Source organism: Grampus griseus, assembly GCF_964374135.1.
Source record: "Grampus griseus genome assembly, chromosome: 11".
Taxonomy (NCBI): domain Eukaryota; kingdom Metazoa; phylum Chordata; class Mammalia; order Artiodactyla; family Delphinidae; genus Grampus; species Grampus griseus.
This window is the reverse complement of record NC_139005.1, coordinates 94,925,165-94,949,550: the sequence shown is the minus strand read 5'-3', so window position 1 is coordinate 94,949,550 and position 24,386 is coordinate 94,925,165. Positions and strand designations below refer to the sequence as shown.

General features: G+C 39.7%; 1 protein-coding gene across 1 annotated transcript in view; it reads left to right on the top strand.

Moving 5' to 3' along the window:
• Positions 1 to 4,695: 4,695 nt before the first annotated feature.
• Positions 4,696 to 24,386, top strand: part of SLC25A17 (solute carrier family 25 member 17) — a 45,300-nt gene continuing 25,609 nt past the window's right edge. The window contains exon 1 of the mRNA XM_082666427.1: positions 4,696 to 4,856. Coding sequence (XP_082522553.1) covers positions 4,803 to 4,856 — 54 coding nt within the window. The 5' untranslated portion in view covers positions 4,696 to 4,802. The remainder of the gene's footprint in view (positions 4,857 to 24,386) is intronic.

The following is a 24,386-nucleotide window of genomic DNA, read 5'->3' as shown; positions in this document are numbered from 1 at the left end:
GGATAAAGAAAATGATAAATTTTTTGTTGTACATCCAATTCTTATATTAAATGAAGCTAAGTCCAGGCACTGTACCGGGAATTGCTAGGTTTCTACTTATTTTTCAATGTAAAGTGCTAGTTTAAAAGCAGTTTCAGGGGATGAGACCCTCTGTACTTTGCTTATTTGAAGAATCAGTGGTAGAAGCAGTGAAGTAAATTCCATGGAATACATTTCTGAAATCATAAGTAAGTTGATTCAAGTTTTTACCCTTTGCTGTATGCAAGCAAATAGAAATGCATCTGTTAAGTGAGAAAAAGCTGTATGCTGATTATGCTTTTTAAACCCTTTAAAAATACTCAGCATATAAACTTGAGTGTGAGCTTGCTGGTGTTCTTTTTGTTAATATGTGTTCTCCTTTCTCAAAATTTCCAGTGTGTGCTGTAATTCAGGACCAGCTGCTTCTGGATTTTTCATTTGATTTACACATTACCTAAGTACATTCTAACATTGCACATATTACCATACGTGGGTAAAAGTAAAATTGGTCTGAAAATGTATCCTGTGCTTTTTAGACTTTTAAGTTAATACAAAGTACATCTTCATTTTTGTAGAAACTGAACATCATTTCTAAACCAGAAATGTTCTGTTCTTGTGCCAATGATGCTATAAGAAGGAAAACTAAAGGACCTTTTTTCTGCTTAAAAATATATAGTTAGGGGCTTCCCTGGTGGCGCAGTGGTTGAGAGTCTGCCTGCCGATGCAGGGGACGCGGGTTCGTGCCCCGGTCCGGGAAGATCCCACATGCCGCGGAGCGGCTGGGCCCGTGAGCCATGGCCGCTGAGCCTGCGCGTCTGGAGCCTGTGCTCCGCCACGGGAGAGGCCACAACAGTGAGAGGCCTGCGTACCGCCAAAAAAAAAAAAAAAAAAAAATATATATATATATATATATATATATATATATATATATATATATATATATATAAATGAGGGGTTTAAAAAAAAAAAGAAAAACACATGGCGATCTTTGTTCCTGGCTGATTCACAGTGATCAATGGCATCATTATTAAAATAAATAAATATATATATAGAGAGAGAGAGAGAGAGAGTTATTGGATATTTCTAGCTACGTTAAAAATAAAGTGTGGCTTCAGACTGGATATTGACTCTTCCCACCACCACTCCCCTTTTTTTCGGCACATGTTCCATTTCTTTTATGTCTCTATATCACTAATCCTAAGGTATTTACTAAGCACAGTAGACTTTAGATTATACAGTGTTAACAAGGACCCCTAAAAATACATTAGCTTAAGTAAAATAGAGCTTTACATTTCTTCAGGTCGCAGTTCAGAGGTAAGCACTTGTGCCGTATTTAGAAGGGAGCTTCCATTGCTCTGTTCAAAGATGCTTGCTCTGGTGCTCATCTAGCCCCAAAAAACTGGAGAAGGCACCAGGGAAGTGTATGCTGAGATACTGATGCTAATCCATGGAAGTAACATTCTGTCCTCATATCCCATTGGTCATTTTTGTTTTGTCTTGAGACAATATTTAGCTCCAAGTAAACCTAGAAAATATTCCATAGCTGTGTGGTCATGTGCCCAACAAAAATAATTACTACTACAGAGAAATGGAGAAAAGACCCAGAGTAACAACTAGCAATCTGCCACACTAGGAAATACTGGCCTAATGGGATAAGGGAGAAGCAGTATTTTAGAGATTTGCTCGTATCTAAAATTAATGCACCCAAGTAGGCACATACATCAGGTGAGTAGTAATCTGTGCCAAGCACTTTTATTCTGCAAGTATTGACTTGATTCTGGTAATGACCACAAGGGTGAGTACTCCTCCCCATTTTATATAGATGAGGAAACTGAAGCACTTATGTAAATTGTCCAAGATAACATAGTTGATTTGTGGAGCTGAGATTCTCATCAGGCGTGTGGCTTCAAATGTCTTGTTCCTAAATTCTATGCTCTGCTGCCTCCCCTCTGTGTACTAGGTTGCTTCTTGCAGAACTGTTCATTTAAGAAATTGAAAACTAAATGTACATTTGAAGGGCATTAGTTAAATAAGGCATATCATATCATTGGTGCTGACAATGCACCTCCACAGGGGTTTTTCCTAGTAGAAGTCTGATGGCATAATTGTGCTGTTAGTCCGCTTGTGATGGGCCCAATTAGAGGGACAAGAAATAATTAGTTTTAAAAAGTTTGGTGCCGGGCTTCCCTGGTGGCGCAGTGGTTGAGAATCTGCCTGCTAATGCAGGGGACACGGGTTCGAGCCCTGGTCTGGGAGGATCCCACATGCCACAGAGCAGCTAGGACCGTGAGCCACAGCTACTGAACCTGCACGTCTGGAGCCTGTGCTCCGCAACAAGAGAGGCCGCGATGGTGAGAGGCCCACGCACAGCGATGACGAGTGGCCCCAGCTTGCCATAACTAGAGGAAGCCCTCGCACAGAAACGAAGACCCAACACAGCAAAAATTAATAAACTCCTACCCACAACATCTAAAAAAAAAAAAGTTTGGTGCCGTAATTTTAAAAAATTAGTATGTACCAATATTTATAACCAATAAAGCATACTTTGGAGTGCATATATTTGGGGGCACGTCGCCTAAAGTACATAGGAAAATATAGTTAAGGATAGCTGGTAAACTTTAAGAAGTCAAATCTAAACTGAGTAAGGCATGTCTTGTTGGCAAAAGTTTTAAAACTGGATTCTAAGTATTAGGTGGAACCAGAGTAGTAAGGAGGTAAATAGAATTAGCATAAACTCATGTGTAAGTGCTATGAAATTCTAGGTATCTGGTATATAATCAGGATGTCCTTAAGTAGTTCACTCGCAGATCACGAGGATATTTTCAGGTTGCGGTGTAAGTAACCTGACCATATGGCAGTGTATAAACAAATAGGAAGGTAATCAGTTATGGCTAGGTTATTTTTAACTATTTTGTAATGATGGTATGGTTGTGAACAGAATGATGCTAAATTTTTAGTATATCGTTTATGTAGTGTGGGACTTAGTGCTTATATAATTCAGGGAGCCCTCTTTAAGAAAAACAGTATATAATTAGGAATACTGAGATGTGAAAGTGAATGTTTAGAATGAGCAAAATGTTACTTTTAGAAATTGGAAATATCTCAAGCATCACAACTATAGAGATAGTTCCATTTAATAAAGGATATACCTATGGAATTGCTACATTTTCTGCTGCCTACTCTGATTATATGACTTTTGTGTTTTCAATAGAATAGATAATTCCATCTTGATCAAAATATTTTTTGATAGCTGGGATGCAAAAGATTTCACACAGATAGACGTGCTGTCTGCTCTAGGTCATACCCGACAAATGGTAATTCTGAAAAATACTGTGTTCAATCACCATCATAAAGGGAAAGTATTTGTAAAGTGTGTTTATAAATCTGTATGCTACATAGTCCAGTTTTTTCTTGAGAGAGCTTCCAATTTAAGTAGGAGTCTGTGAGAACTGAGTCCTCTGGTTAAATTTTACAGCGGACAAGCTTTTGTGTTCCACTGCCAGAATCCTATCTTCATTTGACTTTTGGACCTGCACCTCATGTCATGACCTTAGGGAGTGGTGGGAGCATTCCTGGAAGCGATTCCTAACATAGGATGTCTAGCAGTAACCTGTATTAATACATATAAATATCTCTAAATCCAACTGTGTGCCCAAACTTGCTTTTAACTTAGCTGTCGTCACTGTAGCACCACTGTAAATGAAAGGGAGTTTAAGTGGAAAGGAATCTTAACCAATAGCATTTAAAATATTTTATGCAAGTTTTGTGAAAACATGACCAGGTAAACATTGTTGGGGCCCTTTCCTGGGAGTAAATGTGATAAAGGGCGTAAAGCACTGGGCCTGGCTGTAGCAAGCAGTCAAGGACTATCAGCAAAGATATTATAAAAGTAAACTTACTGGTACTGAAACAGGCAGACGCACAAAGCTATGGTGCTCGAGTAATTGTGGGTGAGGGCTAGAATGTGATTTTTCTACTTCTGTGTAGTTTGGGTTTTCGCTTTGTAACATGGTAAATTTTTTCGGTATTTTATAAAGTACGTTTACGTAAATTAACTTTTCTAATCCTCACGGTATGAACACTTGTCATTCCACAAAGGAGGAAACCAAGAGGTCAAATGATTTTCCTGGGTGCCTACTAGTTTGTCCCCACCTCCATCTGATCATTTTGATTTCCTGAAGCTCAAGTTCTCCTCCCACCAGGGTTTTTCAGAGGGGAGAACCTTGCCCAATCAACATTTATTTCCTCTTGACCAAAATGTGACTAAAAATACTAGCGAGAGCAAATACGAGTAAAGTCTCAAAAGAGAAACAGGAAGATGAGTCCCCCATCTTGCTTGTCTCCATCTTGTCTTATGGAGAGAAGTGGAGAAAAATGAGGCTGTCCAGGTTTTCTGAAGTCTCCAGTGTTGCAGTAGGTGTGAAATACGACTGGCCAGGTCCCGAGAACGTAGCGGAAGTCGAAGCTGACCCATCCCGTACTGAATTTCGGCCCGACCCACCGCTCCGCGTGATAGGGGCAGCACAGTGCTGCCCCGCCCCGCGCAAGGCCCGGGGGCCAATCAGAGCCAAGGGGCGTTCCCAGTCCCGTCTTTCCCTCTTCCTTCCCCTGCGGCCGACGGCCGGGAGACTGGGCGGGCGCCGTGCGACCCGGAAGTAGTTCTGGAGGAGGTGGGCCTGAGAGGTTGGAGCTGGTGACGTTGCCGCTCGGGGCTCCGGCGCTTGTTACCGCCTGTTTGCGGCTCCTGCGAGAAAACTGTGGCCAGGTCTGCGGGAACCGCACCTATGGCTTCCGTGCTGTCCTACGAAAGCCTGGTCCACGCCGTGGCGGGAGCCGTGGTGAGGCGGGATCTGTATGCCCGGGCCACTGCGGGGTGTGGGGCTTTTCTGGGGCCAGACCGGGATATGGCTGGGGGGTGGGGATGAGAAGCAGATCGTATCGTGACTGGGACATAGAGGAATGGAGCATAGGCGAAATGTTGCTGGAAGAATTTGGGGCGAGGCCCGACACTCACCCTCCGCCCCTGGCTACCGCTTTGACCTCTTACAGAATATCTGGGATGTAGGCAGCGGTGATCCCACACCGCCACAGGGAGTCAGGAAGAAGCTCATTGCCGTTTTCTTTGCCTTCTGAAATTTAAAGGGCAGTCGTCCCCCTAAACCCACCCCACCGCACGCCCAAACTTTGTCTGACTGGGCCAGAGGAAAACCTAGGTGTGAAGCTGTGTTGCTGAATCACATTCTTAACTACAGCCTATTTTCACACACTTGCTGCAGACAAGTGGCAGTACCTAGCAGGGATATCTCTGGCCAATATCATTGGCAGGAGAAGATACTTTCTTTTTTCAATTAAATCAAGATCAGAGTCGCTGTCTACCACATATGTGGTTTACTATGAGGAATGTGCTTGGTGCTTGGGCTCCTGGATTTCTCGCTTCCATTTGACACCACTCCCTTTTCCTTGAAACTTTCCACTCTTGGTTTGAGTAACTTCCCCTGTGGTTCTCGTCCTGTCTCTTTGCCTGCCCTTTCTCACATCCTTCTCTAGCTGTCAACACGCACGTGGAGTCACTGGGACTTCAGAGGAATATCACTGACTGAGTCCCCTTCTCCTAGGCCCCCAAAAGTGCACTGAGAGCTCATGTTCTGTGTAGGCTAATGGGAGTTGAACCCCAACTCGTCACTTGTTAGATGGGTGGCCTGTAAACCTCACTTTCCTAATCTGTAAAGTGGGGGTATTGACACCTACCTCACAGAGTTGTTACGTGAATTAGATGACACAATAGTTCATGGAAGTGCCTGATTCAGGAGTCCTGGTTCATTCAGTTAGATCAAGCTTTCAGCCAGTGTAAAGGCGCTGAAATGGAAGCTTGTTTGATATGCTCTAGGATAGGCATTGGAGGCCTGTGTGTCTGGCATGGAGGGAACAAAGAGGCAAAATGGTTTCAGGAGACCAAATTGTGTAAGAATTTTAACTCTGAGTGTGAAAGACAGCTGACTAGCTATTAGAACAAGTTCTTTTGAGCATGCAGCAACTTGCAGATGTACATTTTAAACGTGATCACCCTGGCTGCTCTGTTGAGAGTAGACTGTATGGGAGCAAGGGTGGAAGCAGGGAAACTGTCAAGGGACTAAGATGGTAGCAGTGAGGTTGTGAGAAGTGATCATGAACCTGGAATATATTTTGAGATAGAACCACCAGGGTTTGATGGTAGATTGGATGTTGGGTGTAACACGATGCGAGTTGGTTGACTCCCAAGAGTTTGGGTCTTGAGCAACTGGAAGGATGATATTCCCATTTACTGAGATGGTGAAGACTGTAAAGGAGCAGCTTTTGGGGGAAAGATGAGAATGGTTTTGGATTTTGACTAGTTAAGTTTGAAATGCCTAAGAATAGTTATGAGACTAGATGAGCTAACAAAGAAATGAGTGTGGACTGAGAGAAAAGTCTCAAAGACTTAGCCTTGAAACATGCCAACATTAAGAGGTTGGGGAAATGAGAGCACCAGCAAAGGAGACTAAGGAAGGGCCACTAGGGTAGGATGAAAACTAAGAGAATGTGGTGTTCTGAGAGTCACATGGAGAAGGGTGTAGACCAACTGGGTCAGGTGCTGCTGGTGAGTCAGATAAGATGAGGACTGAGAATTAACCATTAGATTTATCAACATGATAAATCCAGTGGTTAATTGAGAGGACTTGTTTTGGTGTATTAGGGGGGAGAATAGTGCAACAAAGAGAAAATGGGAAGATGGGAAATGTTTGTTCTCCTTTCTCTCAATAAATGCCATTCATTCAACATCTTTACTGAGTGCTTTTTACGTGCCATGCACTGTTCTAGGTGCTAGAAGTATAGTGGAGAACAAAGTCTTTTTCTTCATGAAGTTTGCATTCCAGTGGGGAAGTCAGACAATAATTGAGTAAATCAAAAAATAAATAATTTTAGATAGTTTTAAGTTTTATGAAAGAAAATAGTGTTGGCAAACTTTTGCTTTAAGGAGGCAGATGGTAAATATATAGGTGTATCGTCTCTGGTGAAGCTGCTCAAGCCTGCCATGGTAGTTTGAAAGCAGCCATTGACAATACGTAAATGAATGGGCAGAGCTGTGTTCCAATAAAATCTTATTTATGAAACCAGTCAGTGCATCAAGTTGGCCCTTGGTCTTAGTTTTCTGAGCCCTGCTATAGACAGTGATTGGGGGTAGAGGTGATACTATCTCTATTTAAGCTGCAAAGACATTTCTATTTTTTTTTCTCTCCTTGTTGCCTATTTTTCTCTTGTTAAAAGTTCTGCTTGAAATTATGCATCCTGAATTTGCAGTGGTTTTTCTTTCTCCCATAAGCTATGTTAGATTATCTAATAGATATACTTTTGTAAAAATAATTTTTTTTCTCTTGCTTCCCTCGGGGCAGTACTGTTCCTGGCACATGTCTAAATGAGAAATTGCATTGTGTTTTGTTATTCTTTTGAATTTTCATGCCAAAGAGTGGTTCTCAAACTCTTTTTGCAAATTTTTGAGTTAAGGATAAACCACACAACATGGACCCGGCTTTCTTCTGGTTGCTACCAAAGGAAAACAATTTCACCACAAAATGTCACTACATTTGATGAGACGTTTGACGAGAAAAATGGCATTGCTTTTAATGGTATAGTACTGTGGTAATGAATGGCTCATGTTTAATTAAATGCCTTTGCCATGATGTTCAACCAAAGCTTTGAGATGATCCAGGAGAGCACAGTAGTTAAGAGCATTTGAATGTCTGACTTGAGCTAGGCAGCCTGGGTCGGAATCCTGGCATAAACTTCAGGATTTGGTATAAACTCCAGAGTTGCCTGGAGTAATTAGTTGTGGCTTCTCCCCAAAAGATTGTTGGGTCATTGTTTAAGATGTTGATTTACAACCTTTTTTTTTTTTTTGCGGTACGCGGGCCTCTCACTGTTGTGTCCTCTCCTGTTGCGGAGCACAGGCTCCGGACGCGCAGGCCCAGCGGCCATGGTCACGGGCCCAGCCGCTCTGCGGCATGTGGGATCTTCCCAGACCGGGGCACGAACCCGTGTCGCCTGCATCAGCAGGCGGACTCTCAACCACTACGCCACCAGGGAAGCCCCTACAACCTTTTTGAGTTGACATGTTTCATGTTTGCTTATTCACTTCTTTCCAGGTCCTACACTTTCTCACCCCAAGTGTGGTGTTATGTGTGCACACACACACACACACACACACACACTTTAAAAATTAAACAGATTAGTGATTTTGAGTGTTTTATGCTTCACTTTGGTATAAGTGCAGATAATCTCAAGTATTTGAAAATCAGAATTGTGCTGTTTCAGGAGAATGCTTTATCTCCAGTTGATGACTATTGTCTGATACAATTAATGGCCTCGCATGTAAATACTTCTCAAAATTTTGAGTATAATTAGGTTTATAATTTTATATTTTGGGTTCTCAGATTAGCTTCCAAAGATAGATTTTATTTGTAGAAGTGTACATTTGTAATTAAAAGAGATTTTATTAGTCTAGAATTTGAAAAGTAAGATTGGTTGGAATTGTCTAGGGGGTTTAGATGCCAAAACAGACTTTGGAATTGTAATGATAATTATTAATCAGTAACTTTCAGGGGTCTTCTTTTTTCCCTATTGTTAATTTAAAAATTGTTTTTTAAATTTTAATTGCATAATTTGTTTTAAAAGAATTACATTTCATTGAATAAATGCTGACCATTAAAAAATTCAAGTCATACAGAAATATGAAAGAGTTCTTTCTCCTTCCACTCTACCTATTATTGTTCTGTGACTCAAATCCCAGACATACCTCTCCTTAGAACTGTGTAAGAAGGCTTATTCAGAGCACTTTTCTCCAGTTGGTATCAAAAGAGAAAATTAGGCCCAACTATCTGACTCTGTAGCTCATACTCATACACTTAACATTACAGTGGACTTTCTACCATATAGACTCACTACCTGCCTTTTAGAAGTAGAAACCAAGTAGAACTTGTTGATTTTCTGTACAAGGCCTTCTGGATATAAAGGTTATCAGTGGAAAAGTCCCTGTCTTCAGGAAGCTCTTCTTAGGTGTATAGTGGTGGTGTGGATAAGACCCCTGGTGGTATCTAGGAAGAAGTGGTGGGCTGCCCCTGTGAAGATAATGGGAAGCCCCCAACATTGACATATTACCAAGACTGTGTACAGTGGGAAGAGGTAAAGAAAATCAGGAAAAGGGAATGTTGCTGTGTGGCCAAAAACATCAGATATCCACTATATCATGTTGTTAAAAAGACTTGAAAAATCATTGGCTTTTTAGTATAAAATATTCTATCATATGGGTATCCCATAATTTATGGACATTTGCGTTGTTTCTAGCTTTTCACTGTGGTAAATATTTAGTATAGATGTTAATGTGACCTCCCAGCACCCCATTATGAAGAAACTATGGGATTGCTTGGTTAAGTGACTTTCCTAATGTTACTCATTGATTTATAGATTAGAAACAAAAACCTAAATTTTCAGATTCAGTTTAGTTAATTCTGATTCTAATTTGTTAAATGCCAATAACCTCACAGGGTTCTGTGAATATTAATAAAATAACTTAATTAAAACAGCTTTTATACTATCTGACACATAATAGGGGCCCAATAAGTGAAAGCCATTAATGTTTTTGTCCACAACTATGTTTTCTAATTTTCTATGCATCCTAACTTGTTTGAGTTAGTTAATTTAATATTAGATTTAATAATAATATTTAATACTTATAGAATTCCCTATCTTCTCACATCTGTTAACAACTTTGATAGGTAGGCAATATAACAAGTGGTTAAAAGTATGGCCTCTGAAACCAGACTGCCTGAGTTCAAGTCCCAGTTTTGCCACTTATCACATGTGTGACCTTGGGCATGTCTCTCAACCTCTCTTGCCTCAGTTTCCTCATCTATAAACTGGGGAAGATAATAGTACTCACTTCATAGGGTTGTTTCCGAGGCTCTTAGACAAGTATCTTTATTCTCATATAGAGACAAGAAAATGGAAACAGGTATGTTAAGTGTTTTTGCCAAGATTACCAGTAAGTTATTTGGTCACAGGCCTGGGGCAAGAACCCAGGTCTCCCTTCTCTGCTACTCTTCTGTTGCTATGCCTAGCTGCCTGTTCCTTCATACTTCTTGTCTCTTTTCCCCATCCCTTTGTTTAATTCAAAACTAGCCCCTGAATATCTTTAGATTTTCAGAAAAAAGTGACATTAAATATTACATATATACATGTATAATCAAACTGGAGGCACTTGGACATTAATTGTTCATCAGAAGCACTTTAAACCACGTATCGAACAATTTAAATGTTAAGTTCTTTTTGGAAGGGTTTTCTTTTCCACAGCTGGCTCATCCAGACCCATAGTTTGAATCTAGTCAGATTCTCATAGAATTAACTTAGGTTAGTATACATCTGAGGGCGTTGTATTACTTTGGTTTAGAAACCTTCAAAGGAGGTAATTAGGAAAAGTCTTCATTGTCTTTACTTCCTTGCTGTTTTATTTCATTTAGGCTTCCACTAAATTATGATTGAATTCTTATATAGCTTTTAATGTTTAGGACTTCTTTGCCTCACTACTCATCTAAAATATATCTTGATATCTTGATAAACTTTTTTTCAAGACTTAGTTTTTTAGAGCAATTTTAGGTTCACAGCAAAATTGAGAGGAAGGTACAGAGATTTCCCGTGTATCCTCTGGGCCCCCCCAGCACTCCCCTCTGGCCAATGCACAGCCTCCCTCATTATCAGTATCCCCCACCAGAGTGGTACATTTGTTACAAATGATGAACCTACATTGGAACATCATAATCACCCAAAGTCCATAGTTTATATTAGGATTCATTCTTGGTATTGTACATTCTGTGGGTTTGGATAAATTTTATAATGACAGGTATCCACAATTACATTATTATATGGACTATTTTCACTGCCCTAAAAATCCTCTGTGCTCTGCCTGTTCATCTCCCCCCCTCACCCCAATAAACTTTTTAGCTAATAGGGTCATTTCAGTTCAGTTCTCTTCATCTTAAAGGTTCTTATGTAGTCTTGATTGGAATTATTTTTCTAACTTTAATTTGCTTTGTGCCTGAGTAGTCTATGACTTAATTTTTTTTATTGAAGTAGAGTTGGTTTACAATGCTGTGCCAATCTCTGCTGTACAGCAGAGTGACTCAGTTATACACATAGAGACGTTCTTTTTTAAATATTCCTTTCCATTATGGTCTATCCCAGGAGACTGCATATAGTTTGCTGTGCTATACAGTAGGACCTTGTAGTTTATCCATTCTAAATGTAATAGTTTGCATCTACCAACCCCAAATTCCCAGCCCATCCCTCTCCCTTCCCTGCTCCCCCTTGGCAACCACAAATCTATTCTCTGTGTTTGTGAGTCTGTTTCAGTTTTGTAGATAAGTTCATTTGTGCCATATTTTAGATTCCACATATAAGAGCTATCATATGGTATTTATATGACTTAATCTTTTTAAAGGAACAAATATGGTAGAATAGCTGAAAAAGGGATTTGGAGTAAGACGTAACTATCTGTGTCATCTTGGGTCATTTATGTTTTCTTTCTGAACCTGAGTTTTCTGAGCTGTAAAATGAAAACAATAACACTTTACTTACTGGGTTCTCTTGAGAAGCCAATGTGGTAACACTTGTGGAGTACCTATTGCAATACCTGTAATAGTGTAGTAAGGCCATAATCATTCGTTTCTTTTTCAGAGATTTTTTTTTTTTTTTTTGCGGTACCCGGGCCTCTCACTGTTGTGGCCTCTCCCGTTGCGGAGCACAGGCTCCGGACGCGCAGGTTCAGTGGCCATGGCTCACGGGCCCAGCCGCTCTGTGGCATGTGGGATCTTCCCGAACCGGGGCACGAACCCATGTCCCCTGCATCGGCAGGCAGAATCTCAACCACTGTGCCACCAGGAAAGCCCCTCAGAGATATTCTTGAAAATACAGTATTTGTATCCAATTTTAGAAATTCAGTGGAATTGAAATTTTCTCTCATCTTGTATAGTCAACTGTATCCATTCACTTGTAACAGATGATCTCGGCTTTTGCTCTAGATAAAATAGAGGCTACTTGGGATGAGCTTTCTAATGTTTCTGTTTTTTCTATTACAGAATCAACTGCAATTGTACCCAGTATTTCCTACATTGTGCTGATCTCAGGAAAAACAGATGTGGGTGGTCTCTGCTATCTTGATTCCGCCGCCCCCGCCCAACTTACACTACCCACAGTTATCTTTTGGGACTTTGCTCCATTCATTTTCACTTCTTTCCCATAGCTTTAATCTTTTTCCATGGTTTTTCCCTTCAGCCCTGACCTGTAATAAAACCATACCAATCGGGTCTACACACTGCCTTCTTAGGTGCCGCTCATTCTCCTTCCCTTTATGCTAAGTTTATTTAATGACTATTCTGTACTTCCTGCCTCTCCTCCTCATCCTACTCTGATTGCTGGAACTGCTCTTCCATAGGCCATCACTGACTTTCTGCTGACTTAGTCTACTGACTCTTTTTCCATTCTTATTTGATTCGACTTCTTTGTAGTATTTTACACTGTTGACCCTCCTACCTTCTTGAAGCTCCTTCTGAAAGAGCAGTTATTCTTTTTTTAAAAAAATTAATTTATTTATTTTTGGCTGCATTGGGTCTTCGTTGCTGCGCATAGGCTTTCTCCAGTTGTGACGAGCGGGGACTACTCTTTGTTGCGGGGTGCGGGCTTCTCACTGTGGTGGCTTCTCTTGTTGTGGAGCACGGGCTCTAGGTGCGTGGGCTTCAGTAGTTGTGACACACGTGCTCAGTAGTTGTGGCTCGCGGGCTCTAGAGCGCAGGCTCAGTAGTTGTGGCTCACAGGCTCTAGAGCGCAGGCTCATTAGTTGCGGCACACGGGCTTAGTTGCTCCGCGGCATGTGGGAATCTACCCGGACCAGGGCTCGAACCCGTGTCCCGTGCATTGGCAGGTGGATTCTTAACCACTGTGCCACCAGGGAAGTCCCTTTATTTTTTACTAAATGACAGTTGCTCTTTTGGAAGGAGTGTAAATAACGGTTGCTAATTTTAGGACCCTGATTAATATTGAGCCCCACTGCTAAAAAATGCTGTAAAAAGGATATATAGGAAGCAACATTTGTTGAATGCCAACTGTGTACTTGAAATGATGCTGGGTCTTTCCATAAGTTAATTCTCACTTCTCACAGCAACCTCCACATTTTTTATTGGTCCCCAAATTACAAATGGGGAGATTGAGGCATGGAGATTTGAAGTAATTTATTGTACAGTATGTACTGTAGCTGAGACCAGAACCCCAGTTTATTTTATTCCAGAGCCCATGCTTTTTCCGTTGGGCACTCAGGTGTGTTATCTATTAAGCCTTTTGTTTAACTTGTATATCTTTGAATGGGTATGAGAGTTAGCTTGTTTGTTGTATCAGGGGAAAGACTTACATTAACTCTGATTAGGTGAATAACATTTTTGAATGTGAAAGCCACAATAAGTGGCTTTCATCTTTGGAATTTCATTAGCTCCAGATCTACCACTGACAGTGTATTTTAGTTGATTTCTTTTAAAAATAATCTTCTGTCCAGTAATGCCATATACTCCATCAGGAGATGCTGTACACTGATTTCAGTTGTGCTTCTGTGACTCAACCACCATTTCTGGACTCCTCTGGAAATTGACTTTGGAACTAGCATTGCATTTTTTTGGATTATTTTTCATCCTTCAGGGGTGAGGTAGCATTTTGGGAATGGTTGAATTTGGTTAGTAGACCGTCATTGTTCGTACTTAAAGGGTGTGATACTCTGCTTCTATATTTATGTGTGTCCCTGTCTGTCATTCCCATAAGATGGCACACGCTTGCAGAACCAAGCCTTGACCAAGTTTGCCCTACTGCTTCCTTCTGACTTTGTGGTGTTGGGTGCTTCAGTTCCACACCACGTGGGTTTGTGTCACAGCCAGATTAAAAGGTGGACTGAAAAAAAAAAAAGGTAGACTGGATATTTATTGACTGCATATTTATTTGGCTGCGCTGGGTCGTAGTTGCAGCTCGCGGGATCTTCGTTGCTGGTGCAGGATCTTTTAGTTGTGGCATGTGGGATCTTTTAGTTGTGGCATGCGGGATCTTTTAGTTCTGACATGTAGGATCGAGCTCCCTGACCAGGGGTCGAACCCGGGCCCCCTGCATTGGGAGCATGGAGTCCTAGCCATTGGACCACCAGGGAAGTCCCTGATTCTTTCTTTTATAGTTCTTTTTTAGTTCTTCTGGTAGATATCCCTTCTCTGTTTTCCTAGCCACCACTCAAAGTGATTCAAGGCCTTAGTATTTTAAATCAGATGTACTTTGCTAAAGCAGTGTTTGTATTTGTGCTCTGGTCTTTCAGGTTGAAAGCTTTTAAGGTTACTTGGATGGCTCCCTAAAAGGCCTTTGGTGTGTCTTTTAATCAGACACTTGTGTACAAAGGGCCTAATTTAAGATTTCTGGGGTTTTTTTCTCCCTGATTTTGTCATTTTCCTAATTTTCACGTCCAGGTGAAATGGTAGCTATTTTATGTTTGTTCTGATTTGCTTTTGTTTACTATTTGTTACACTACAAAATTTTATAAATTTTTGGAGGCAGGGTGATTAAGTTAAGAATAAATTTCTTAGTTCAATTGTTAAATATGCAAGGAACACAGAAGAGAGGTGGTAGATGCTATGGGGTAATAGATTCAAAATGTGAATATGTCACCAACCTGCCCGTATACAATCTTATGAAATAAGAACAAAATAGAATAAATAGCAAAGGAATAAACACACTCACAAATATTTTTAAATATTTATTTGCTAAGACTAGCAACAGTCCATTGTAAAATACCTAAAATGGGATTCCTGTTTCTAAGGAGCTTATCAAACTTTCTCCTGAAAACTTCCCTTTATAATTTAAAAAAATCTGTATAAAATATTTTTTAAAAAACAGTTACTTATTTTTTCTTAATTAATTAATTTATTTATTTTTGGCTGTGTTGGGTCTTCGTTTCTGTGCGAGGGCTTTCTCTAGTTGTGGCAAGTGGGGGCCACTCTTGATCGCAGCGCGCGGGCCTCTCACCATCGCGGCTTCTCTTGTTGCGGAGCACAGGCTCCAGACACGCAGGCTCAGTAGTTGTGGCTCACGGGCTTAGTTGCTCCGCGGCATGTGGGATCATCCCAGACCAGGGCTCGAACCCGTGTCCCCTGCATTAGCAGGCAGATTCTCAACCACTACGCCACCAGGGAAGCCCAAAACAGTTACTTCTTAAAAGCATTAATAAGGTGACAGGAAGGTAAGGAACTTTTAGAAATAGAGAATGAGTGAAGTCAGGACCCAGAGTCAAGGAGAGCAGTCTTTGCCCTGTAGGAATTGCTTAGCCAGGTAGACACGAGCTTTAGATTTGTAGCTTACAGAGATACAGGGAAGAAAAGAAAGAGTCCATTCTGTCCAAGGTAAGTCCAGTAGGGGATCACCGAATAAACCTGAAATCCCAAAGGAATGCGCTATAAAGGTAAATGGGAAATAAACTTACTCCTCCCCAGGAAAATCGGCTGTCTCCAACCTTGGCACTAATTTGAGAGAGGAAATCACCACTGACATTTTGAAGCCACAGGGCCTCCCTTAGGTTGCAGCCTGAATTCTCACTATTTGATTGGAAAACCTAAAGTGAGTAACTTAGAGCAATTCCAGGTTGGTGGGTCCCCAGAGTGCCTGGCAGAAATCCTTTCCAGAGGTACTTACCTTTATCAGGTCTAAAAAAAAGCCCAAAAATAAAATTTTAAGGGAAATGAGCAGCTCAATCCAAATTAACGAAACTAACAGAGAAACAAGGCAATGTGAACAAGTACAGTAGACAGGAGCAACAATCAGAAAATGGACTTCTCAGTCACAATCTAAAAAGCTATTTAGTCTGTATAAAAATAAAAGGCTGGAAAATAAGTGCAAAGAACAAGAAACTAACATTGGCCAAGCAGATTTGAAAATTAACCACGTAGAATATTTAGAAATGGAAAGTAAAATAATTGAAATTTAAAAATTGATTGTGTGATAGTCATGGGAACACTAAATATTGATTTAAGCAAAAATCAAAACTCTTAGAGGGCTGACAGAAGAAGCAGAGGGGAATATGAGAGCTAAATTCTTACCCTCCGTAATAGAAGGTGAATAATGTCTAAAATTGATGAATCAAAAGATACCAGGATATTTTAAAGTTATATGGAGATGTGTAAATGACAAAAGATACAGCTAAAAGAAAATACTTTCCTCTGGGGAGGAAGATTGTATAAAATGGGCAGGAACTACTTATTTTGTCATTTATATTACATGACTTTTTAAAGTATATGCATGCTCTGCTTTGATCAAATAAACATTTAAAATTAAAATATTTAATGCATAGCTATGAATTGATCATTGTTGAAGCTGAGTGATGGGTTCAAATTCAAGCGTTTTTATACCATATAGACACAGCTGAAGGTAGAATTAGTGAGCTAAAGGATAATTTAGCTGAAACCTGATTCTCACTTGCAATGATTGTAGTCAGGAAACTGGAATGTTTTCTACATTTTGCTGAGAGAAAATGACTTCCTACCTAGAATGCTATGTCCAGTGAAAAGTTTAAAAACATACACGAAATAGAGACATTTTCAGATCATCAGAAGCAGTTTGCCACTAGCAAGATCCTCACTTGGAGAAATTCTAAACCTAATGAATATTTTTAGAATTGATAAGTTAGGAATATATGTTGTAATTACTAGATAGCTTGTAAAAGAATTAGAAACTATAACTTAAAATTTATTGGAAACTCTAGTCAAATAAGAAAGCAGTAAAGGGCAGAAAAAGCAACATAGAGCATGTATGACACATAGCACAAAATAAGATGACAACTGGGAATTCCCTGGTAGTCCAGTGGTTAGGACACTGAGCTTTCACTGCTGTGGCCTGGGTTTGATCCCTGATCGGGGAACTAAGATCCCTCAAGCCACATGGCATGGCTATAAAAAAGATGACAACTATAAATCCAAATAAATGTTAATAAACTAAGTGTTTCAGTTAAAAGAAATTGTGCTAGATTGGTTTTCAAAAGGGAAAAATGCTATTTATAAAAGATATGTCTAAAAGAAAAGGATACAGAAAGTTTGAAAGTAAAAGTGTGAGAAAAGACATGCTAGACAAATACTAAGCCAAAACTGTTAACATCAAAATAGACTGTTAACAACAAAATAGACTACAGTAATGTCACTACTAGAGATCAAGAGAATGACATCATAGAGAAAAAGGCTCAGTATGTCAGGAAAATAAAGCAGTTTTAAGTTTGTGTTCATCTAATAATATAGTCTCAATATCTTTAAAGCAAAAATTAATAAAACTTTAAGAGGAAATATCCAACCTGTCATCGAAGTGGTAGATTTTAATATATCCTTCAGTAATTGATAGAACAAAAAAGGAGGGAAAAAATATAGAAGATTGAATATGTATTTAACAAACTTGACCTAATAGATACATACAGAACATTGTACCCAACAACTGCAAAATACACATTATTTTCAAGCCAAACATGGAAAAGTTATGAAGACTGACCATTTACTGGGCTGTAAAGCAAAACTTAAATTTTGAAAAAGTTTTGAAATAGTAGAGAATGCTTGAAGCACAGTGCAATTAAGCTAGCAACCAGTAACAAAAAGGTAACTTTACAATATAAATATATATATACATATATATATAAAACATATGTTTGAGCATTAAACACATTACTGAATGATCTGTGGGTTAAAGAAGAAGAAATCATAATGGAAATAAGAATTCATTTAAAACTGAGTGATAGCACAGATGGTGCATACTAAAACTTGTAGCTATACTGAAAATAAGTCATCACTGAAAAAAATTAAAATACCTAAGTAAGTGGGAAGGCATCCTCTGAATAAGTGGATTGGAGGCCAAGATTGTCAAGATGGCAACACTTCCTAAAAGGATCTACAGATTCAGTGTACTCCCTGTCAAAATTCCAGTTTGCTTTTTTGCAGAAATTAATAAGATGATCCTAAAGTATATATGAAAATGCAAGGGATCCAGAATAGCCAAAAAAATCTTGAAAAAAAAGTTGGAGGACTCATACTTCCCAATTTCAAAGCTTAGTACAGAGCTACAGTAATCAAGAGACTGGTACCAGCATAAGGATAGACAGGTAGATCAACAACAGAATTGAGAGTCCAAAAAATAAACCTACAAATTTGTGTTCAAGGATGCCAAGGAACATCAATGGGGAAAGAGCAGTCTCCAATAAATTGTGCAGGGACAACTGGACATCCACATGCAACAAAATGAAGTTGGACCCCTACTTCACACCATACACAAAAATTTACTCAAAATGAACCATGGACCTAAATGTAAGAACTAAAACTACAAAACTCTTAGATGAAAACATTGGCATAAATCTTTACAACCTTGGATTAGGCAGTGGTTTCTTAGATATAATGCCAAAAGCACAAGTAATAAAAAAATATGTAAATTGGACTTGATCAAAATTAAAACTTTTTGTGCTTCAGATACTATCAAGAAAGTGAAGACAGCAGAATGGAGAATACATTTGTAAGTCATTTATCTGATACAGCGTCTGGTATCCAGAATATGTAAAGACTGCTTACAACTCAATAATAGAAAGGCAAATAGCCCAATTAAAAAATGCGCAAGGGATATGAATAGGCGTTTCTCCTGTGAAGTTATATGAGTGGCCAATAAACACATGAAAAAATGCTGGATGGCACTACTTATCAGAGAAATGCAAATCATAACCACAATGAGACGCTATTTCACACCCACTAGGGTGGCTATAATCAAAAAGCACAGGTAATGACAAGTGTTGAAAGGATATGGAGAAATTTGAAACCTTGTTTTGCTGGTGGGAATATAAAATTATGTAGTCACTGTGGAAAACAGTTTGGTAGTTCCTCAAAATGTCAAACATAGAACCATATGACCAAGCAATTCCACTCCTAGAGAATTGAAGACATCCATATAAAAACTTGTTACAGGAACGTTCATAGCAGCATTTTTCATAAAGCCAAAGAGTGGAAACAACCCAAATCCATCAACAGATGAGTGGATAAACAAAATGTGGTATATCCATATAATAGAATATTTTTCAACCATAATATAGAACGAAGTTCTGATTTGATAACATGGATGAGTTTTTTTGTTTTTAAATATTTATTTATTTATTTGGCTGCGCTGGGTCTTAGTTGAGACATGTGGGATCTTCGTTGGGATCCTTAGTTGAGGCATGTGGACTCTTAGTTGTGGAATGTGGGATATAGTTCCCTGACCAGGGATCAAACCTGGGCCCCCTGCCTTGGGAGCATGGAGTCTTAGCCACTGGACCACTAGGGAAGTCCCCGTGAATGAGCCTTGAAAGAAGCCAGCCACAAAAGATCATGTGTTATTTGGTTCCATTTACATGAAATGTGCAGAAGAGGCAAAATAGAGACAGAAAACAGATTAGTGGTTGCCAGGGTGTGGGAGGAAGAGAATGGAGAGTGACTGCTAATGGGTATGGATTTTCTTTTAAGGTGATAAAAATGTTCTGGAGGGGCTTCCCTGGTGGCGCAGTGGTTGAGAGTCCGCCTGCCGATGCAGGGGACACGGGTTCGTGCCCCGGTCCGGGAAGATCCTACATGCTGTGGAGCGGCTGGGCCCGTGGGCCATGGCCGCTGAACCTGCGCGTCCGGAGCCTGTGCTCCGCAACGGATGTTCTGGAGTTGGTAGTGGTGAATGTTGTGCAACTTTGTGGATATATGAAAGACCACTGAGTTGTAAAGAAAGAAACTTGTCAGATACAGCTAAAATACCTCGAGGGAAATGAGTAGCATTTAAATCAAGTTTGAAAAAGAACTTTCAAAACTAAACTGAACTGTACAATTTAAAATGGTTAATTTCAAAACTAAAACTAACAAGTACTTATTGTTTACAAATAATAATTATACAGAGATGCATCACAAGAGAAATGGAAGCCACCTTTAATTCCTTCCTCTCCTTGTATAGTCCCTGTTAAGAATTTCCCGGATTTTGTGTGTGTGTGTGTGTTTGTATTGTGTATACTTTTACAATTAGAAGAGAAAAATGAAAAGTCACTTATATCTTGATTGCAAAAAGGTTGAGAACTTAGGTAGAACAGTGAACAGTAGAACTTGGAGTTGAAGAGAGCTAGGTTCTAACTCCGCCTCTGCCACTCTGGCTTTAGGCAGACCTCTTAACAACCCTGTCCAAGACTTCTCAGTTCACAGGGGAAGGGTCTGCACTGCTAGGTTATCTCTGAAGGCTTTTCCAGCTCCAGGTGCCAGTGCGGTGTAGGAATTCATTTGCTTTCCCAGCACCAAATGGTTAAATGCCAGAAGGGGATGGTAGAATGTTGTGACTAAAAATGTTTGATTTTGGTGAGATACAAGAAGGTTGTTTCTCTGGAAATAGAGTCTTTTAAATTGTAATTGTTGTCAGCAATAGAACTCCCACTCAGATGGTTAGAATTCTGTGGGACTCACAATAATGGGTTGATTTGTATGCCTCTCTGGCACAACAGTATTGTACCTTGTAGTTACCTTCTTACTATTTTTTGCCTTCTAATTTTATATAAGTAAACAGGCAGTCCTAGAGAAAAAAAACAACACTGAGTATTTATGAAAAGAGGAATTTAATTCAAATTCTGAAAAATCATATGATTGTATAGCTTAGCATAAGACTTGCATATATAATAAATATTTTCCTTCAGGTAACAGCTGCTTACGAAAATAGTCATCTATCTGTGTGTTTGCTTGGTCAGGAGACAAATATAGCAAATCCCCAATGTACAGAATAGCTATGTTCTAAATTTACCTTTAGCATTTGCAATACACTTTCTCATAGATATTAAGTTTATATGTAGGTGGATACAGTCATACATTTATTAACAAGTTCAGGGCTTATGCTATGCCAGGCTCTCTGCTGGGTTACCAGACTAGTCCATAAAAAAAAAATTTTTTTTGACACATAAAGTAGGTCCCATATTACTATATTGCCTTTATTTTAAAGCTAATTTTTAGTTCTATATTAGTAAATTTTTAAGTTTTAATTACAACACTTGTTAAGTATGGAATCTGGAGCCAGACGGACTACGTTCAAATACTGATTCTGCCACCTGCAAAGTGTATGACTTGAGAAAAGTTGTAAAACCTCTTAGTATCTTTTTCCTCATCTATAAAATGGAGAGAATAATAGTACTTACCTCATATGGTTGTTGTGAGGATTAAATTTTTTTTAAAATTGAGATGTAACTCACATAACAAAATTAACCATTTTAAATTGTACAGTTCAGTGGTATTTAGTCTGTTCACAGTGTTGTGCAACCATTACCTCTATCTCATTACAAAGCATTTTGAATAGATAAACAAAATGTCATATTATACATACAAGGGAATTTTACTCGGCCATAAAAAAGAAAGAAGAACTGATACACACTACAAAGTGGATAAGCTTTGAAAACACTGTGCTGAGTGAAAGAAGCCAGACACAAGAGGTCACATCTTGCACGATTGTTTTTATATGAAATGTCCAGAATATGTACATCTGTAGAGACAGAAAGCAGATTAGTGGTTGTCAGGGCCGAGTGGAGGGGGAAGTGGGGCATGCCTGCTTAACAGGCACAGGGTTGTCTTCGGGGTGATGAAAATATTCTGGAACGTGATACAAGTGGTGGTTACACAATATTATGAATGTACTTACTAAATGTCACTGAATGGTATACTTTCAAGTGGTCGATTTTATGTTATGGGAATTCCACTTCAGTTAAAAAAATAGTAATAACAAAGCCCCTTGATCACTTAGACTCGCAAAAAAAATCCTCTCAATGAACACCAAGGAGGCTGCTTAACCCTATGGGTTTCTACTCTTCTTTGTGGCCCCAAGGAGGTTCAGCTAATCATTTAAAGGGCACGTGTTATATTTTATTTTTAAATTTTTAAAATATTTTATATTTTAGTTAACAGTTCTAGGTATTTTGTAGTGTGTGGTATATGCCAGCATATTGCTGGCAGTGGAAACCCCCATTTCACCCTTACATCTTTAACTCTCACATTTAAGCTTAGGTTTTTTGCCAAAACCTAGAATAAATTCATGTGTGTATGTGTATATCCTCTTCTTAAATAGGGTAAAACTAGTAAGCTTTTTATTTCCTTGCCACTGCGTGCCCCTCCCCCTGCCTGTACTTGTTTACTGCTGGCGGCTTCCAGGAATTGTGGTATAAAGGTGGCATGCGTTCTGGCAAGGTGTGACAGTGGCTAGGTCTCAGCGTTTCTGCTCACCTCAGGCAAGTTCAGGTTTCCATATTCACAGTCACTGCCTGGGGTGGGGACTGCTTGGCTGTGGTTGTCACGGTACCAGCTAGTCAACCGGAAAGTCACCCCAGAGCTCCCTTCTGCTTCCCCGGGCTGGTCCCCACCATTTGTAGTAATCCTGTTTTATTAGTTTTCTATTGCTGTTGTAACAGGTTACCAGATTGAATGGTTTAAAACAACACAAGTTTAATATCTGTAGGTCAGAAGTCTGATGTACAGCTCACTGAGCTAAAATTAAGGTGTCAACTGGGTCATGTTCCTTTCTGGAGGCCCTTAGGAGAAAATCCATTTCCTTTTTCTGGCTTCTAGAGGCTGCCCACATTCCTTGGCTAGTGGCCCCTTTATCCATCTTAAAGCCAGCCATGATGGGTTGAGTCCTCCGTTGCCTCACTCCCACCTACTCTTCCACTTTCTATTTTATTTTTTTTGGCTGTGTTGGGTCTTGGTTGCTGCGCGCGGGCTTTCTCTAGTTGCAGCAAGCGGGGGCTACTCTTCATTGCGGTGCGTGGGCTTCTCTTTGTGGTGGCTTCTCGTTGCAGGGCACGGGATCTAGGTGTGCGGGCTCAGTAGTTGTGGCTCACGGGCTCAGTAGTTGTGGCTCGCGGGCTCTAGAGCGCAGGTTCCATAGTTGTGTCGCACGGGCTTAGTTGCTCCATGGCATGTGGGATCTTCCCAGACCAGGGCTCGAACCCATGTCCCCTGCATTGGCAGGCGGATTCTTAACCACTGTGCCACCAGGGAAGACCTACTCTTCCACTTTTAAGGACCCTTTTAAGGACCCACTCAGAAAATCCAGACTAAACTCCTTATTTTAAGATCAGCCAATTAGCAACCTGCCATGTAATGTAACATGTTCACAAGTACTGTGGATTTGAATGTGTTCATCTTTCAGGGGGCCATTTTTCTGCCTGCCATAGCTATTGTCTGTGCATTTTGGTCTGTGATTTCTTCTTTCAGAATAGCCTCACTCTGCTATCCTTTTAATTTCTGGTCCACCATTCAGACCCCTTTTGTTTTTCTACACAACACTTTTATATATAAATCTTCTCTCTCATTATTAGTGATTGGAATGGGGAGGAGGCAATGGTAGGTTTTCAGTTCACCATCTGGATCCAGTCTTTCCAGTACTAATACAATTTTAAGTGTTTTTTATTTTTACAGATTTGAGTTTTTTATGCTAGTCCTTGAGGAGGTAATAGATCTTTGAGCTCTTTGGACAGACTGTTCTCTTTATCTTGGTGTAAAATGTACTTTAAGATTTCAAGGTAGGTAGGGCAGGGTCTTCTAAGTTAGGAAACTTCAGGTGTCTATTTAAAGCTGACAGGGAAGAGGGATGGAGGTAATCCAATTGTTTGAAAAAGTAGTTTCCAGGCAGGACTTTTCTGCATAGGTGTGCTAGTACCACGTGATAGGAAGTAAAGGCCTTAATAACCTTGATAAGCGTTCTCCAGCTTTGCAGCCCCCATTTTTCTTGGAAATTGCCTGTAAGGGGAGCAAGGGTGCCGGAAGAATAGATTTGTAGACTGTAAACCTTTACAGATCCAGTGTTTCTTGAAATATTAAGTATTATCTAGTTCTTACTAGGAAAGATCATTTATGTGGGAGCCATCTAAGTTGTATAAATAACTGAAAGTAGAGTGAATTTAATAAACATTTATTTAAGAATCTATGGTATACCAAGAGATAAATGGATATTCTTACAATCCGGTGGAAGAGTTAGGTTTCACTGCAATATGAGTGCTCTAAGAGACATAAACAAGTGCTGTGGGAACACAGAGGAACCTGATTGGTAGAGTGTTAACATTTAATCTGAGTTTCGAAGAGTAACTAATGGGACAATACAGTGTTCTTCCTTGTCAAACAGGCTGATCTATTTAAATAGATAAGAGACCTAGCACATTTTTGTTCTTATCTATAAAGTTGACCTAGTTTCCCATTGTTATCATGATAAAAATATGTATGTTACTGTTATTCTATCAG